We start from the raw sequence: 19,413 nt of genomic DNA, 5'->3' as shown, positions 1-19,413 counted from the left end.
ATGAATAAGAGAATGCTGCCAAATGGTGAAAACGATAATGACAGCAAATCGGGAGTTAAACGATATATGATGAATCCCGAAGATCAATTAGAAAATAATAATTTACAAAATGAAAACAATAATTATAATTTAAATAATTCAGAAAATGGAATAAAAGAAGAAAACTACATTGGAGGAAATAATCATGATATTTCGAATAACATAAATTGTGATGAAAATAATAATTTAAATTTTATGATAAACAATTCAAATGACCATAATAATTATGCTGGCCTTCTTAATATTGAATCAATTGGTAATAGCAATCCAAATTACAACAACAATAATAATAATAATAATGAATATAATATAAACAGTTTTATTGGAAAACATGGGATGGATAATAATCGAAATGGACATTCATATTATACAAACGAAGGAAAGAAAAGAAAAGGAAGTAGATATGCTATGCCATTTTTAAAGAAAGAAAAAAATAATGTAAATAATATGCTCGTTTTAAAAAATGTACCATCTGATACAGATGAAGAAGATATTAAATCACTTATAAGACCATTTGTAAATAATAAAACTCCTGATATTATATTTAATGAAGAAGGTGTAATAATAAAATTATATGATGATGATTTACAAGAAAATATTTTTAACTATTTTAAGGAACATCCAACTCAAATAAAGGGATCGTTTTTTGAAATAAAATTGACAAAAATAAATGACGATATATCAAGTAAAGGAATTTTAGAAAATCACAAAAATAATAATGGAAATATGAATAGCGGATATGGAAATAATGAGTATAATAATGGCCTTTATGATATGCGTGGGTCAATGGAATATTTCGATAGAGAAAATTCTAAGGATAATTTAAATGGACATGATAAAAGAAATTCTAAATATAATAAAAATGAATGTTCAAAAGTAATTTTAGTATCTGTTGTAAATATGCAATATCCTGTTGATATAGAATTAATTTATTATTTATTTAGTAAATGTGGAGCTGTAGAAAAAATTATTACTATATCAAAAAAAACATCTATTTTTCAAGCCTTAGTACAATTAGAATCAATTGAAGTAGCTAAAGAAGCAATAAAAACATTGCATAATAGAAATATATATGATGGATGTAATACTTTACAAATCCAATATTCATTTTTAAAAGAACTTATAGTTAAAAATAATAATTCACAATCCTGGGATTATACTACATCAAATCCGCAAAGAAATAAAAACAGTTCTTCTTTTCAAAACTCTCATGGTGTCTTGCCAACTCCAACAAGTAAGTATCTATCAGTTTATCCTTGCCATGGTTATATGTAATTTTTTGGATTGGTAGTCATATTCTTTTTTTTTTCATTTGCTTGCAGGAAATATCAAGGAAACAGAATTGTACAAATTGCTAGAAAGAAAATTTAAGATTGTTGACTTTGAAACAAAAAATACATCGAAAACTCCTGTCCTAATTTGCTACAACATCCCTAAGGAGTATACTGACGTAAACAAGGTAAGATAATTCGAATGTCGACCTGTTTATTATTACTGCAATGTTTGTATAAAATATATTTTTACCACATTTATTCACATTTTTTGCTTCTTATTCTTTTTTAATAGCTGTTCAATTTGTTTAGTGTATATGGCTATGTTTCAAGAATTAAAATATTACGCGAGAAGCCAGATTCTGCTCTTATCCAATATTCGAATTATTTGTTTTCCTCATTGGCTCAAGAGTGCTTACAACATGCAAAGATTTGTCAAAATATTTTGGAACTACATTTTTCTAAAATATATGATATAAAAATTTCATATCAGGACAAAAACAGAGACTCTTATAAGGCCAAATTTTTTAGTAACCACGATCAGCGATATGGGGTTAGTTCGTTTTCATAATTTGGCATTCGGTCCATATGCTATCTATGCAGTTGGATTATGCAATTATTTTACATTAATACATTTCCTTACGTTGCTTTACACTTGTTGCAGATGTCTGATCAACTAAAATATGTTAAGGGAGCATGCAAACCCACCAAAACTCTGTTTATATCTAATGTCAGCGAAGAAGTCACAGAGGAATGCATAATAGCTTTATTCAACAAATACGATGAAATCAACAAGTTTAAATCACAGCCTATAAAAGAGGGGAAGAAAAATTTTACGGCGACTATTGAAATGAATTCAGAGGATACGGTATGTTGAAAAGGAAAGCAGCAGAAAAATTGCGAGAAAAAAATACACATAAATATGCTTACACATAAATATGCTTACACATAAATATACATTTTTTTTCAATACCTTTTCCACCTTTTTAGGCAACCAAAGCTCTAATGGATCTTCATAACTTTCAACTGAAAGATCGTTGCATGAAAGTGTCATTTACGAAAACTAAACTGCCATGATTGTAAAAAACAAAATGGTCATGCATGGCAACATATTGACAATCTTCTTTAGCCACTAAAATATCTCATCTCTATTCTTTTTAATATTACAAAAATGTATATATCATTTTTGTATTTTTTTCCTTAATTCTTTTTAAATTGATTTATTTATTAATATAATTAATATAAAGATAACATAAATAGGGAATATGCATCTCCGTGTTTTCTATATACCATTTTAATTTAAAGTATGCATGTGTGTATGTAGGACAGTGCATATACTATTTTGTATCTTTCTACAAGCTATTTCTTTATGCCGTTATACTGTATGTCTTGTTTTTTTTTTACTTTAATTTCTTTTATAAATATATCTTTATTTTCTATGCATGTATTACTACCATTATTAAAATTATTCTATTTAATTATGTATTTTGTTTTAAGACATCTTTTTCTGCAAATCCTATCCTCTTTTAAAATCCTATATTTCAATAAAATAAAAAACTAACTAAAATTCTGATTAAAACATGTCATATTATCTGGCTTTCAACTTTTTATTCTATCATATTTTCCTCTTTTCAAAGTTCTTAAAAATTTTCTAATATTCATAATTTTGTTTTAAATTTTTTGAGCTATATATTTTTCCTTTTTTCGTTTATAGCTATATGTCGTGTTAATTATAGCACTCCTTTTGATAATACATTTTTTTGAATTTATTTAAATTAATTATTTAATTAAGTGACAATTGTTTGTATTGCATATTTATGTAGATTACACACAAATTTTTATAAGCTTATATATGTAAAAATAAGCGTGTGTATGGGTAAAGCATAATAAAAAGTTATATACTCTTTTGCTTTGCTTTGTTTTGTTTTTCACATTTTAATTGTTTATTATTAATGTAATATTAACATTCCTTTTTGTTGTATATAAATATATTTTACAAACTATTTGATTGGCTGCGCCAAAAGTGTTTTTTCCTAATCTCTCCTAACTTTAAGAATATCATGGATTTTACTATTTTTAAAAATGATAAAAATTTATCATTAAATGGAGTAAAGTAAGTATCATAAGAAAATGGTGGAAAATGTGAATAATGTAAAAATAACTGGAATTATTTTAATTAAAAAAAAATTATTTTTGTTTTAGCAAAATAGTTGGTGATGTCTATAAGGACAACTTAGACTACTTGATGAGGGTGAACAAAAAAAATGAAAAAATAAATATGGCTACTACTCACTGTTTTGATAAGTATATATATACATACATATGTGTGTGTGTGTATTTTTTTATTTTTTAAGAAAAATAAGAGTGAATTAGAAAGAAGAGAAACTGATAAATTTAGTTACGAAATTGAAGTATTTTTAAATTCTTTGGATGGAGAAGAAACAAGATTATATGAAGAAAAAGATAAAATAAAGGAGTCATTTCAAACTATTGGTTTGTTTTATATACTATTTTAATTTCAAACTTGTATATGCATAAATTTTTATTTATATACAACATATACATGTATAAATTTGTGGTTTTATTCACAAAGCATTGCAGTTAAAAAATGTGAAGCGATCTATCATTAAAACGGATGAATATGTAGAGAATAAGGTTGTCTCATTATGTTCATTTATTTTGTTTTATTTTTACTTAATTTTTTATTTAATTTTATTAAAAGAATGAAAAATAAAAATTGTTAAAAATCGCACATTTATTATTGCCGTTCAGGTAAAAGGAGTCATGTTAAAAAATTCTCAAAAAATATTTGAAGCTTTTAAAAAGGATATTAATAATTTATAACTTAATATTAAATAAGTTTATAATTACATTATATTTAATTTTATTTTTTTGTTTCTTATTCACATTTTTCACTAATTGCAATTACTTGAGTAGTACTTATGGAAATGGTGGTTTTGTGTGAATTATTTATTTTCCTTTATTTTATTTTTTCGCAAAAAGGATAAACATATTAATAAAAAAAAATATAAAATAAAAAAACATAAAATAAAATATTAAAACAAAAAGACATATTTATTATAGATCATTAAAATGTCTACGTATATGCAGACACTAATTTGTTGTATACCCTTGTTCACATAAAAAATGAATTAAAATATTTAATTATATTATTTAGCCTATTTATATATAGAAATGCCTATTTTAAAAAATGAAAAATATAAAAAAAAGATGAAAATGAAAAATGGAAAAAATATATTTCCATTTTAAGGACCTACATATACCAAGAGGTACACAAATATGTACATATTATAATGTTATATTTGCTTTGAGTATATAAAGTTAAAAACTTAGTATATATCACAAACAAAATCGAAAAAATAAAATATACAAAATGAGGAAACCCTCAAACAATATACTACTAACTGCTAGGTATAACCTAATTAAGTGAAAATTTTGAGAAAGCTGACTAATTATCCTTTTTTTTTTGTTTTAATTTTAAACATGCATAGGTATATATATTATATCATTGTATAAGTTATATAACATACTTTTTTCATATATTAAACTGTTAATTTTATGATTTATAAATTTGATTTTTAATTTATTTTTTTTTTAATTAATTATCATGCATATATAATTTGTTTTGGAAATAATTATTTTCACTTTGTAGCACTTTAATTTTTTTTTTTTTATAAATCCTCATGTTTTTTTTTTTTTATTTTAAAATTTTGATATGTTTATTTAAATAACCTTTAATATTATTAAACTCATTTTATGAATTTTATCTATTTTCAGCTCTTTTATTTTTCTTTGATTAATTTTATATTTACAATATTTTCTCTTAACTTTAAAAATATCACTTTATTTTTTTCATATATATGTTTGTTATATATACTGCATATATAGGCATGTATGCATATGTTTTAAACTTGTATATTTTCAAAAAATAAAATTTATTTCCGGTCTTTTTCAAATATATTAATGCTACTTGTTTCCCATTTTGCATTGTAATATTTAGTCACCTATTTTTTACCATCACTTTCTATTGCTTACCGTTTTGTTACTGAAGAATAAAATATACAGACAATAAAATTAAGATATAAATTTTGTTACTGCTTTAACTCCTAATTCTATGTAAAAATAATTTTAAATATTACTTTATTTTTATTGTAGAAGAGATAGTTTTAAAAAAATATCACCAAAACGCAGTTTAATCAATTTTGTGTGTACAAAAGGAAGTTTTATATGAGTATAACTACATTTCGTATAAAGCCACAAAGACAAATATTAATATACAAAAAAATTTAATTGTAGATTAAAAAAGTATATTATATTTTTTCCATATTTATATATATCAAGACAGTACCCTTTTAGTTTCAACGAAAAAAAAATTATGTTTATTTATTTTTTTTTTTATTAAATATATACATATATAATGGCGAAAAATCGACTTTTAATTGAATCCCGGGAAGCTAAAAAGCAAAATGACCCTGACATTTTTTTGTCACATAGGTTTGTTTATATAAAACCCCAAAAGAATATCATTTTATTTTGTTCTACTTTAACATTATTTTATGTCTGCACACAATTTTGCATATATATCTTCATTTTGTTATGACAATTTAAGCCCCTCTAATTTACCTCATTTTAATCACTTTATTTTTACATAACCTTCTTTTGTAGTGATTACAATTTATACGAATGGGAAGCTGTAATAAGGGGCCCAAAGGACTCACCATATGAGGTAAAAAAAAAAAAAAAAAAATAAAATAAATAAATAAAAAAAAAAATATCCATACTTGGCATATTCATGTTAAAAATGTATATTTAACTGTTTAGGGAGGAAAATGGAAACTAAGTATAAAATGCAAAAACACATACCCAATAGACCCCCCTTTGATAACATTTATAACGAAAGTATTTCATCCTAATGTAAATTTTACAACAGGTAAAGACTTAATAAATATGCATAGGTACCCATTTTGGCTACATACTGTTTGCACACTAATTAAATAGCTAGTTGGGTACATAATTTTTTCATACATATTTATATAGCTAGCTGGTATTATTATTTTTCATACATATTTATATAGCTAGCTGGTATTATTTTTTTTTCACAAATATTTATATAGCTAGTTGATATTATTATATTGCCATTTTACGATATAATTATTTTATTACTTAATTTTTAAGGGGCACTGTGTATGGACATACTAAAAACGAATTGGAGCCCAGCTTGGACAATTCAATCCTTATGTCGTGCTATTCTTTTTCTTTTGAATGAGCCCAATGCTGAAAGCCCATTAAATTGTGACGCAGGTATAATTTTGTTCATATATATATGCCTATCTCTTATATATATGTGTATATTTATTACTACATTTTGAGTTATCTTTTTTTTAGGCAATTTAATACGGTCTGGGGATGTAAAGGGTTTTAAATCCATGGCAAAAATGTATACTAAGGAATATGCATCCTGATAGTGTTTTAGTAATTTGAAGATGGAAAAATAGGAAAAAAAACGTTATATTTTTTTTCCTTATTCATAATATGACGAAAACATTATCAATATGAGTTATTTATTTTTTTAATTATCTCATAAATGCATATGCATATAGCCCATTTTTTTTTGTTATAGTTTTAAGCTATTCATTGATATGTTTTTTTAATAAATTTATTTTTTTTTATTTCTATTTATTGATATTGGATTATGTTAAAATGATTATATTTCATAAATAAAGATTAACTTGTATATATACAATTTTTATAACTCTTTAAATGTGTAATAAGATTGTTTTAGATAAGCTTATTTATTTCTGTGTGCAAGTCTAACTTTGATTGGCTGCTAAACTACAACATAATATGTAGTTAATAATTTTAAGTAAGTTTAAAAAATTAAAATGTTTGCTGAAAGAATATATAAAAGGTATTTTAGGGAACCAAAAAAATTATATTATGTAAAATATAGTATGAACAAAATAGTGGCAATTGTGATTTTTTGTACTAAGACAGTTAAATAAAAATATATATATATATATATTATGAATTTACAACTTTTGAAAAAAATTACATACAAAAGATACAAAATTTTTAACAAAAAAACTTCAATTTTATAAATAAAAAAATAAGAAAATAAAATATATGCATAGACAGATATGTAATTATTTGGTTTACATATTTTTTTTTCTCCTCTTGAAATTTCTATTTCTCATAAATAATAAACATTAAAAAATAGAGAATAAATATCAAGTACTAAAAAAGATAATAATTCCATGCATAGAATTGTATATTTTTCAATTCCCTTTATTTTTAGCATTTACAAAATTGTAGTATTACAACATAATCATGTATATATGTAGGATTTTATTTTTTCTCCTTGGAATTTAAAAGGAGTATAATATACTATATATGCATAATATTTAAGGATAATCATATATGATATCCACAACATATATACAGTATATAGAGAGAGCCAAAAATAAGTTATTTTATCTTCTATCCCGATCTCTACTTCTATCTCTGTCCCTATGTCTATATCGGGATTTTTCTCTTTCTCTATGTCTATATAGCATTTCTCGTCGATATTTTTCTTTCATTCTTTTCCGCATTTCCATTTTTTCAGACTCTTGTATCCACCATGGTTTGTCACTACTCGATTTTCTATGTTTTCTTTTTGAAGAATGTGAAGAATCACTATAAGTATCAGAACTATCATACCCCCCTTTTGAATTTTTTTTTCTTTTTTTTTTATGTCTTTGATTTCGATATTTATGTCTATCAGTATGTTTTTCAGAATCATAAGAACTTGATGAATCACTTTTACTAGAATTTGAACTAGAACTTGAGCTTCGTTTTTTCATTTTCTCTCTTTTTCTACTACTACGTCTTTTATCTATATTCCTTTTTCTTCCCCCCGAACTGCTTCTACTGCTACTTCCACTTTGGGATGAACGTTCATCTGATTCTTCACTATCATGTGAAGAACGTGAATTACTACTATATTTATTATTTTTTTTTCTTTTTTTTTTTATATATTTTTTTCTTTCATCATCACTAGTATCTTCATCAGTTCTTTTATCACTATGTTTTAATCCCTTTTGACTAGTTGCTAAATCCAATTCATTTTTATCTTTTTCTTTGTTTATATTATTTGAAGTACTATCTAACGAATTTGTTAATAATAATTGATTAGCTTGTACAAGATTATTTACTAGCAATAAATTTGGATTATACATAGCACATAACTTAAGTGCTAATTTTTCTTTTAAAGCTAAAACTTTTTCTACTTTTTCATTTACATTACTTTGTTTATTTATTATATTTTGATCACTATTTAATTTTTTACTTAAATTATTATAAATAGATAATTGTGTTTTTAATGAACTATCAGTTTGATTAAGAATACTATATGCATCTTTAATTATTATTTCTTTATCTTCGATCTTTGTCCCACTTAAATTTAATGCAGCTTTTGCATTTTCTTCATTTATAAATTCAACATATGCGGTGTACATATTTATTTGTTCATTATACTGAAACTTGTAGCTTGTGGTTTTTCCGACATGCTTAAAAAATTCCACTACGTCACTCTCATTGTACTGCACAAGTTTGGAAAAGGCATGAATATGTATATGTATATGCATATAAAAATATATTTACTTACATACGGTTCGACAATTGGCTGTATCAACTGTGAAAATGCAAACGCTAGTTTGTACTTACCTTTTCAGGAATATTCTCCATATATATAATTTTAGAAAATACGTCGAATTTTTTATTTTTTTCATTTAATTCATTTTGAAAATCGACAAGTCTTTTTTTTTGATCCGAGACGGCTTGGTTTTGCAGAAGAATATTTTGCAAGTTCTGTATGTCCATTTGCAAGAAAAAAAAAATAGAAGTATGTATGGATATTTTTTATATATAGCTATGAAACATTTACATACATATATATACAAACGTATGTGTAAAAACGTGTATAAAATTGATAAGATAGACTTTTCAAACCTGGTATTGAGAACTGGTGTAATCGGTATTACTCCCATTTTTATCATGCTCGCCAATATTTGCTGTTTCACTAAAAGATTGTGATTGTAAAATGGGTTCAATAACTGTAACAGTCATAGGTAAGTTTAATAAAAGTTCGCCATTTAATCTTGAAGATTTAGTTATACCTTCTGAAGTTTTAAATTCAATTTGACAATATTTTTGGTTTGTTCCAGGGAACCTAAAAAAGGAAAAAAGAAAAGTCAATCATAAACATGTATACTTATGTATGCACATTCCTTTTTTTTTAAACTCCCATCTTTTTATTAATCTATAATTTTAATCATTTTCACTCTCCGTAATGCAAATGTAAAAATGGATAAAAGTCTCGAGCGAGTCATATTTTACTAACAAACACAATGAAGAGTTTAATAAAACTGTACATCCATGTAAACAAATGAAAAGATACTAACTTTTTAAATACAACATTAATTATTTCATCACATTCTTGAAATTTTTCCCTTATATCTTCTTCCGATACATTAGCAGAAAGATTTTTTACATATACAACATTGGCTATACTAAAATTTAAACTCATATTTTAAACGAACTTTATATATAATATAAGTTTCTTTATTTTTCCTTTTTTTTTTTTTCTTTGATATTTTAAATAAATATAACATACATATTTACATATGTAATTATATATCTATAAATCTATGGATTGGAAAAATAAATAAATCATCGCCATAAGTTAACAAATAAAAAAAAAATGAAAAAAAATATTTAAAAATTTTTAAATTAAAAAAATAAATCACGACGCTTTAAGGGGCTCACTAATTTTATACTTTTTTACAAGCGAAGCGTATGAAATAAAAAGAGAAAAGAAAAAAGAAAAGAAAAGAAAAAAAAACAGCTTGCTCGAATATTATTAAGCAAAATAAATGACTGCTCTCCCTGTGTGGATTTAAAATTTGTGTGTTTTTGATGGAGCTGTCATTATGTAGCAATGTTGTGAAAGTTCATTTGATGAATACTTAAAAATTATGAATAAATTGTAGAAAAAAATAAAATACATTTAAATTATTTTAAAAAAGTGTTAAGTAATTAGGAATATACTAACTTAGTAAGATTAATCATTTAAGTGTTTTGCCATATCTCTACAATTTACATATTGTCATATATGTAAATATTGTTGGTAGGTAAAAAAGTTTATCAAATAGTGAAGGAATATGCATATATGGTTAGTTGACTGGCATTTATTTTGTTTTTTTTTTTCAAGTGTAAATTTGTACATATTATAAAGAATGATAAGGCAAATCGGGAAAAGGTATAACAATTATAAGGGTTTTATAAGGGTTATATAAAGGTTATATAAAGGTTTTATAAGGGTTATATAAAGGTTTTATAAAGGTTTTATGAAGAAAAATAAAAGCCTTAATAATTTGATATAGACAAATAAACATATGCATGAGGAATATGTGTTCCCTTTCGATGGCTGTAGAAATATGAGCAATAAACTTTTAAAGACCTTTTATTCAAACCGTATAAAAATAATAAAAATATTAATTCCGTTTTTTTATAAAAAATGTAAATTATTTTTACTAAATAAAACATATTTTATTTCCCTTTGAAATGTCTTTATTTTTAAGCTAAAATATTTTCGAATTTTATTTATTTTTTTTTTTAAATATATTTAGAATGTTTTTATAGAAAGTAACAGAACTTTATATCTATGAAAATGTAGGATATAAAAAAAGTAAATTATGTATCACCGTCGTTTAATTTAAACAACTATAAGTAGTAACTTTTTCCATTTCAAATATTTTCATAATTGTACATATTATTATGCAAAATGTTTAGATATAATTTAAAATATATTTTATGGAACTCCAAATAAATAGTCATCATATGATGGTACCGCAAAAAAAAATACGTATCTAAAAATAGTCAGCAACAAAGAATTATTATACATATGTATATATTATATTGCTTTGTATTCGTGGAAAAATATAACAATAATAAAATAATATATATATATATGCATACAAATTTAATATTTTTTAATATATTTTTATATTTTAATTAGAAAAAATTAGAGGAAATTTTTTTAAAGATATACTTATTACAAATATACTATTTATATGAATTGCATAATTACTGCAAACTATATTTAAAAAAAAATAGTTTTTTTTAAAATTAATATATATAATTTTATTTCTACCATTTTTTATAACATATAATTAATTTTTATAATACTATATATTTAGTTATGTTTCTTTATAAAATTAATTGAAATACTTTGTATACAATATTATAGTGATTATATTATTTTATTTATTTGGAATATTTTTATAAATATTTTTTTCAAATTTGCTTTTTTTTTCGCAATTCTATTGCATATGATTAATTAATGCAATTTCTTATGTTGTTATTTTATTTTTGTTTTATTATTCATTTTTAAGTTTAAATATTATGATTGTAGAATTATTATCATATATGATCAATGAAATTTACAAGAGAAATTATTATATATATAATTTTTTTAAACATATAATTAAAGTAGTAAACAAATAGTGAGTCACATTTATTATATGTATATGTATGCCTTTGTACAGGCATTTAAAGTGTCAATATTTTTTGTGTAGAATAATTATTTATATTCAAAAAATACTTATTATATGTTTGCAAAAATATAAAACATATTTAATTTTATGTTACAAAATAAAAAGACAATAAAAATAAATAAAATTCATAATCCGCTAACACAATTCATTGCGTCCACCGAAGATATATAAAACGAAAAAAAATAGTTTTTCTTTTTTTTTTTGTAATTTTGATACATTAAAAGAGTTGCAATTTGATATCATAAGATAGGGGTAGAAACTAATTCCTCACCATTTTCAAAATTTTCAAAACTTTCAGAATTTTTTTTTGTCAAATTTGTATTTTGCTTTTTTCTGTATTAATGTAGTATAAAAATGGAAACAAATGGGACAGAGGATGAAGTAAAAAATTCCGAAGTTATATGGGAATCGTTATATAACGACTTTGAAGAAATAACAGACACAAATAAAAAACATTTTAATTATATCGAGAATAGTTTGTATAACTTTTGCAAAGGAGTGCATTCCACATCAAAATCGAATTACAATTTAAAAAATCGAACCCCTGATATATATGAAAACAATAATTCTAATACAAAAAATAATGAAAATAATAAATTAGAACAAATTGAAAATTATAATATTAATAATAATGAAGAAAATAATAATCAGCTAGCTAATTTATCAAATGATAATAAACTAGCCATAACACAAAATAATGTTAATAATTTTGATGATATAAAAAAAAAATATAATTCTTATGGTAAAATTTATAATAATGAAAATGATTATTTAAAAAATAATTATGTAGATAATGATAGTGATTATTTAAAAGCAGAGACACATATAAGTTATAACGATGTTATAAATAGTGATAAAACACGAAATTCTGATAATTTAAATGTTTCTCTTTCCCATTTAAACTCAGAATTAAAAAAAAAAACACACACATTAAATGATATGAATAATGCTAGAAAAAATCATACCCTAAATAGTAGTACAAAAAATGTAGTATCATTTATGAGTGAATGTGGAAATACAAAAAAAAATATTAACATTGATGAAATGCGAAAAGATTTTTTTCGAAAAAGAGAAGAAGATTATTCATACTTGTTAAGTAATAAAAAAATTTATGATGACGCAAAAAGTTGTGGAAGTGAAATGTTATATTCATCACGATTTAGTGCATTTGATAATTATAAAAAAAATAATATACTAAATAAATTAAAAAATAATACAAATTTTGATGTAAAAACAGAATATAATTTAAATCTTAATAATAGTGGAAGTAGTGAAAAAAATGTTTCTCTTATAGATATCCGAAATATAGCAAAAAATATGAATATAAATTTAAGTAATTTAAATTCATTGGAAAAATTAGATATGTTATTAAAAAAAAAAAATAATAATTTAGCTAGTAACTATAGTACTGGAAATCCAGATTTATCTTTTTTTTTAAATCATGAAAAAAATAATGATCGATCAAGAAAAGCTTTATCACAATGTGCCAATAATGATTATAAAATGTATTCACATATGCTAGAAAAATTAAGTATGCATTCTGGGAAATATGGTAAAAATGAAAATTCAAAAATAGCCACTATTGAAGATGCTGATCATGAAGCATTAATAAATAGATCAAAAAAATTATTAGAAATAAGTAAAAAATGTTTAAGTGAAAATAAAAATGATGAAAAAAAATATAATACAAATACTTTTAGTGATTTAAATTCAAAAAATATTAATAAAAAAAGTCAAAATTTTATATTATCAAAATTAATTAGAAATTGTCATTCCACTGGTGCTCCTTCTGTCGCTGGTATTTCAGTAGTTAGCGAAAAAACTAATCCTAATCATACTATGAAAAATATAGAATTCGAATTAAATGATAGTAAAAATGAAATAAGTTCTGTTAAACATGGTTCTATACATGGTGGTGGACATACTTATGAATATTCAGGAAAAGATTATATTAATTTTAAAAAAGGAAAAAATATAATATCAAGTGCTAGCCAAATTGATGTATTAAGTCAAGTAGATGATAAAGAAAAAGAAAAAAATGAAAAAGAATATAATAAATGTTTATATAATCTATTTGAAGCTTATGATAAAGAAAAATTAACTGATGTATATGGGGCAGAAAATGATAAAAATGATGATGGAAAAATAAATATTACAAATAATAATGAATCATATATTTCGAGTTTAAAAGGACATAATAAAACAAATATTGAAAATGGATATGATTTAAAAAGCTATGAATTTAATTTAGATTATCAAGATTCTGATGACGATTTAAAAGAAAGTAGTGAAAAAAAAATAAGTGATGAAATAAAAATATTAAAAAATAAATTAATTGAAGGAAGAATTGGTATAATTGATGATAATAATAGTGTTTGCAGTAAAAAAAATATTTCAAGTTCAAATAGTATGATACATTTATATGAACATAATAAAGATAATGGGCTTTATAATGAAAAATTAAAAAAAGGAATTATTGAATGTGGAGATTTAGAACATATATCAGATGAATTCTTTAATAAAAATTATAATGGCAATGATATAAAACTTTTATTTAAAGAAAATATGTTTTTACAAGAATTATGTGAAAAAAGAAAAGTACTTATACAAAAATATAAAAATGAAAAATCCAAATTATGTGTAGAAATGAAAACACTTTTAAGTTTTAATAATAATTTAAATTGTGCACTAAAAGAAAAAGAAGCAGAAATTAATATTTTAAAAAAAGAAAAAGAAGAATTAGAAACTAATTTAATGAAACAATTAGCTAATAATACTAATAATAAATTTGGATTTTTAAAAAATTTTCAATCACAACATAGTACAAGCAAACATGAAAAAGGCACAAGTTTCAATACTTGTAGTAGTAATGAATATAATATGTTATGTGATAAAAATGGTGTACAATCACGTTACACTAATGATAATAATAATTCATCTGTGATTAAAAGTTATGAAGACAAAATTCAAGAACTTTTAATTCAAATTAAAATGTATCAAAAAAAAAATAGCGATTTACAAGAACAATTGAAAATATTTATGAACGAGTAAGGAAAAAAAAGCAAAAAAAAAATGTAAAAAAAAAATGTAAAAAAAAAAAATAATTGGCTAGTCAAAAAAAATAAAATATTGGCTTGTTGTCCAAACCTTATACCACATTCTATTGTGGCACTATTATTTGAATTCCTTTAAATATATGATGATATGCATATATAAACATTAATTATTATCAGAATTAATAATATGCTTATTTTTGTAGCAATTTCCGTTTTTTTTTCCGCAATGTTTTTTATTTTTATGTGCATAAAAAATTTATTTATTATTTTTATAATCTCTTGTGGAGAAATGCAAATGCCCTATCATTTTACATGCCCTTATGATTTTCATATTTCATACCTCACTTATTTTTAATAACACATTGAACAACTGTTTTAATTTGTTTACGGTTTTGACATCACGAAAAAGGATGAAAAAACATTGTATCATATGTATATACATATCTACAACATTTTCAGCATGTGAATGTTGCCATAATTTTAGTTTGGGGTTTAATTGATTTTCTTATAAAAATAATAAGCATATTTTACGAATTTGTTCATAGTTAATTTATAACTTATTTTTAATTTATAAAAAAAATAATGGATGTATATATAAAAAAAGAAAAAAATAATAATAAAAAAAATTTATTATGCAACTTTTGTTTTTGGGCGTATATATGTTTTATATGAAAAATGGAAAAATAAAATTAAAAGGGTAATACAATAGTAGAAGCATAATCCTACTAACCTAATTGGATGGGGGGTTTTATATTTTAAAAAGAAAATACAAAATCCTGGTAAGATCATTGAAACAAACTGATAATAAAAATATAAAAAGAAAAAATGTGATCAATGTAACTCTCTTAGTTTAAGCAAAATAAAAAGTAATGTGATATTTTTTAAGGGGCTTAAATTACTTGTAACATTTGGATATAGGTAACACACGATTTCAAATAAACTGGTATTTTATATTTTAAACTTGCAAAGAAGTAGTAAGCATACATAATGGAATGCACAAATGAGCTGTAGAAAAATTTTGTAAAAAAATAAAGTAACAATATCATGATTGTTGTAATGAGGGTGTTATTTAATTGTGAATATATTTTTTATACACTATAATATATATAGGAATTTATATTATTTTTTGAGGCAAGCATATATTTTAATTTTTTTTTAATATAGCAAGACAATTTTCCAATGTATTGCTCTTACTTAGATACTATTATATAATAGACATCGCCATCATATCCAATGCTTGTGTTTATCCACATAATTAGAAAAATTGAAATATGGTGATAAACATGTAAAAAAGAAAATTGGTTCCAATTTTGTTTAATAGTAATTAATATTGTATCGACAAAATCAAATATTTTATTTCTGTAAATATAATGAAATCGAAAAATTATAAAAAATATGAGGCATATATATAGACATACATATTTAAAGAGGAATGGCGTGTATTCCTTTTTTGCAACTTACAAGTAAAATAGCCAGCACCAAAATGCAATATTTGTTTTTGAAAAATCTACATAATTATAAAATAGTTTAAATCCTCGTTTTCTTGCATTATAAATTGTTAAGACACATATAATAGTGCTTAATAATACCTATAAACAAAATTACGAAAAAATAAATGTGCATATATGTATTTTTGTTTGTGTTATGGATAGTAAGCTACACATATTTATATCAATTGGGATATCTTATTTTTCAGACATGGAAAATAAAAAATTATGCGTAAACAAATGTATCGATAAATGAATGTGTAGGCATATTGTGTCTAAGGTTTAATATTATTGCTAAGAAATATTTTTTGGGGGGTATACTTGTATTAAATTGTATATAGGTACTATCTTTTGAATGGCCGTATTGCTTTGAGAGTTTTTAATTTTTGAGTTTGGTTTTATTTTTGATAGCTTATCAGAATTTTGACGAGTAGCATATAAAGACTTATATATATATGCAATAAAAACAAAAATAATATATGCAAAAAAAACTATAAAAAAGTGTGTTGGATTTATCATGAACCAATCCTTAGTAACTCTTCTTCCCGGCTTTAACGACGCGTTAAAATACTGCAAAATCCTCTCTCCAAGATTATTTAAAAATAATATATTGAATGCCATTTTGGAGGATATGTTATTATATGAATAGATATTATAGGGAAATATATATTATGTGCGTGTGTGTTTACATGTTATAATAAAAAGTAATATTAAAATGTATTTATTTTTTTTTAATTATAAAGTATGTTAATTATTTTGTGTAAAGGTATAATGAATTTTAAGATTCAAATTAGCAAATATAAATGTGTATTTTTTTTGGAAATAAAATAACAAATAAAACATATAAAATTAATAAACTAAAATTGAAAAAAAAGGCAAAAAATACAAAACTTAATACTATATATAAAATACGTATACACATATACACACATAAATAATGCCTATATTATATTTATTGCGTTTTTTTTTAACGGCATGTGTTAGCAATTTATTGTGAGCGTGATAATAATTAAAAATACAAATAAATTCTTAACATAGTGCAGATTATTATATCAAACACATAATTTAATTTTCTTTTGTTAAAATCTATGCATGATTTTTATGAAATAATAATATCAAAAATACGTATTATTTGTGCATTTGCTGCTATATCGGTATCCTATTTAATAATCTACAAGCTTAAGAGAAAAGATACAATATTACAAGCTCAAAAAAAAAATATATTTTTTTGGTGTTACATTTTGGAAACTCATATTTCATATAAATCGTATAATATACAAAAATGTGAAGGAAAATACAAAAAATATATTGATGAATGTCCTAATACACATATATATATTTTTTTGTAGAGTGGCAAATATATCTGATAATAAACTATTATTTTTTGTTTTATTGTCAATTGTAATAAAAGATTTAGTATACCGGTTATATATATATATGTTCTTTACAGTTTAGAGATCTTTTGACACTTATTCCAATGTAATGTATATTTATATATAAATACACATTTTGGATACTCAAATAAGCAAAAATGGATATAATAAAGAAATAAGAGCATATTAAATAGAATTAAAAATTATTATAATGAATCGGAATTAAAAATGCTTAATGTTTTTGAATATATGTATACCATAATTTTATGATTTCCCTATGCAAACGTTGAAAATATACCATTTTACTAAAAATTTATGTGTCTATCCACGATTAAGCAAAGAAGATCCAAACAAATAAACGTTACATTAAGCCAAATTGTTTTGTTTTTCATTTATTTGCTTAGATGGTTCCTTTTTTCATATTATTAAGAATGGTCCTATTTATTGATACGAAATATTCCTATTTCTGCATTTCACCACATTATTTGGTATGCCCACATATTATACATACAATATATAATTAAAAAAAAAAAACATTTTAGCTAGTTGAGTGAAATAAAATTTATATTGCCGTTCATAAAAATATATAATATAGCTAGCTATATTGCATAAATTATGACAATGTAAAATTATGATGTTGTATGATGTGTGAAAATATAGAGAAATGTATGGTATGTAAATATGTTTTTTTTACTTCATTGTTAGTGCTTGTTTTGCTTTAAAACAACGATAGTGTTGTATATTAAATAAAACCTTTTTTTATATTGAAATATTATAATTATAAAATAGGGGAAGGAAAATGCTTATATAATCTATATATTTTTTAATAGTATTATATCTATGCACATATATACACACACACACACATAGCTAAATGTTTATAGCTTTATTATTAATAACATTGTGTCAGTATATATTTTTTTTTTTTTTTTTTTTTTTTTTGCTTTTTTTTGGCTGTATAGAAGAATTTGTTTAAACAATGCATATTCTTTTTAGCGAAATAAATAATATTAAAAAATATCATATATATTATTTGTTATATATTATAAATATATATAAATACACAGAGATGGTGTGATAAGATATATGTAGTCGACTTCATTTTTTTTCTACATTAATTTTTAGTTATTATAAATGTGGAGAACTATAATGATTTTTTTCCTTTTAGATTATTTTTCTTAATTATTTGATTTTTTTTATTGGCACTTTATACATGTTATATATATATTTCACTACATTTGAACGAATTAATTTTTGAATATGATATTTTGAGAACCCCCTCACAAAATAAAATTTTTTAATTTTTGATTTTATAGATTCGTATAATCGCCGTTTTAGTAGGTTTAGTAATAAAATTGAAAAAAAAAAATAATGTAAAAATAATTTTTAAATGTATACATGTGTTTTAAATATTACACAATTATTGTAATTTTATTCTTACATTTCTTTTTAAAAATCGAAATGGAGTCTATGGGGATTATGGCTTCATATTAATACAAAAATGTTTTTGTGTAAATTGTTGGTGAATATATATATGTATATATATTTTTTTTTGTGGTATCGTTGCTCCT

The 19,413-nt window shown here is 22.6% G+C and overlaps 6 protein-coding genes across 6 annotated transcripts; 4 read left to right on the top strand and 2 right to left on the bottom strand.

The window, feature by feature from the left end:
* Positions 1-2,387, top strand: PVVCY_0100650 (polypyrimidine tract-binding protein, putative; the record flags this gene model as incomplete). The annotated part of the gene is made up of 5 exons (XM_008628449.1): positions 1-1,273; positions 1,362-1,498; positions 1,606-1,863; positions 1,975-2,178; positions 2,301-2,387. The coding sequence occupies 5 exons, from the start codon at positions 1-3 to the stop codon at positions 2,385-2,387; spliced, it is 1,959 nt and encodes a 652-aa protein (XP_008626671.1).
* A 983-nt stretch (positions 2,388-3,370) lies between these two features.
* PVVCY_0100640 (conserved Plasmodium protein, unknown function) lies at positions 3,371-4,154 on the top strand (the record flags this gene model as incomplete). Its single annotated transcript, XM_037634967.1, has 5 exons — positions 3,371-3,423; positions 3,513-3,561; positions 3,665-3,803; positions 3,904-3,965; positions 4,083-4,154. The coding sequence occupies 5 exons, from the start codon at positions 3,371-3,373 to the stop codon at positions 4,152-4,154; spliced, it is 375 nt and encodes a 124-aa protein (XP_037490009.1).
* Positions 4,155-5,748: 1,594 nt separating this feature from the next.
* On the top strand, positions 5,749-6,793 carry PVVCY_0100630 (ubiquitin-conjugating enzyme E2, putative; the record flags this gene model as incomplete). The annotated part of the gene is made up of 5 exons (XM_008628447.1): positions 5,749-5,825; positions 5,997-6,057; positions 6,153-6,261; positions 6,507-6,632; positions 6,717-6,793. The coding sequence occupies 5 exons, from the start codon at positions 5,749-5,751 to the stop codon at positions 6,791-6,793; spliced, it is 450 nt and encodes a 149-aa protein (XP_008626669.1).
* Positions 6,794-7,801: 1,008 nt separating this feature from the next.
* On the bottom strand, positions 7,802-9,897 carry PVVCY_0100620 (RNA-binding protein, putative; the record flags this gene model as incomplete). Its single annotated transcript, XM_008628446.1, has 4 exons — positions 7,802-8,911; positions 9,036-9,179; positions 9,321-9,540; positions 9,773-9,897. The coding sequence occupies 4 exons, from the start codon at positions 9,895-9,897 to the stop codon at positions 7,802-7,804; spliced, it is 1,599 nt and encodes a 532-aa protein (XP_008626668.1).
* A 2,383-nt stretch (positions 9,898-12,280) lies between these two features.
* PVVCY_0100610 (conserved Plasmodium protein, unknown function) lies at positions 12,281-14,977 on the top strand (the record flags this gene model as incomplete). The annotated part of the gene is made up of 1 exon (XM_008628445.2): positions 12,281-14,977. One exon carries the CDS (start codon positions 12,281-12,283, stop codon positions 14,975-14,977), a length of 2,697 nt encoding a protein of 898 aa, XP_008626667.1.
* Positions 14,978-15,612: 635 nt separating this feature from the next.
* PVVCY_0100600 (long chain polyunsaturated fatty acid elongation enzyme, putative) lies at positions 15,613-17,090 on the bottom strand (the record flags this gene model as incomplete). The annotated part of the gene is made up of 5 exons (XM_037634953.1): positions 15,613-15,780; positions 15,882-15,987; positions 16,177-16,341; positions 16,444-16,571; positions 16,791-17,090. 5 exons carry the CDS (start codon positions 17,088-17,090, stop codon positions 15,613-15,615), a joined length of 867 nt encoding a protein of 288 aa, XP_037490008.1.
* Positions 17,091-19,413: the final 2,323 nt, after the last annotated feature.

Source organism: Plasmodium vinckei (assembly GCF_900681995.1).
Source record: "Plasmodium vinckei vinckei genome assembly, chromosome: PVVCY_01".
In the NCBI taxonomy this organism is placed as follows: Eukaryota; Apicomplexa; class Aconoidasida; order Haemosporida; family Plasmodiidae; genus Plasmodium; species Plasmodium vinckei.
This window is presented reverse-complemented; position numbering and strand designations above follow the sequence as displayed.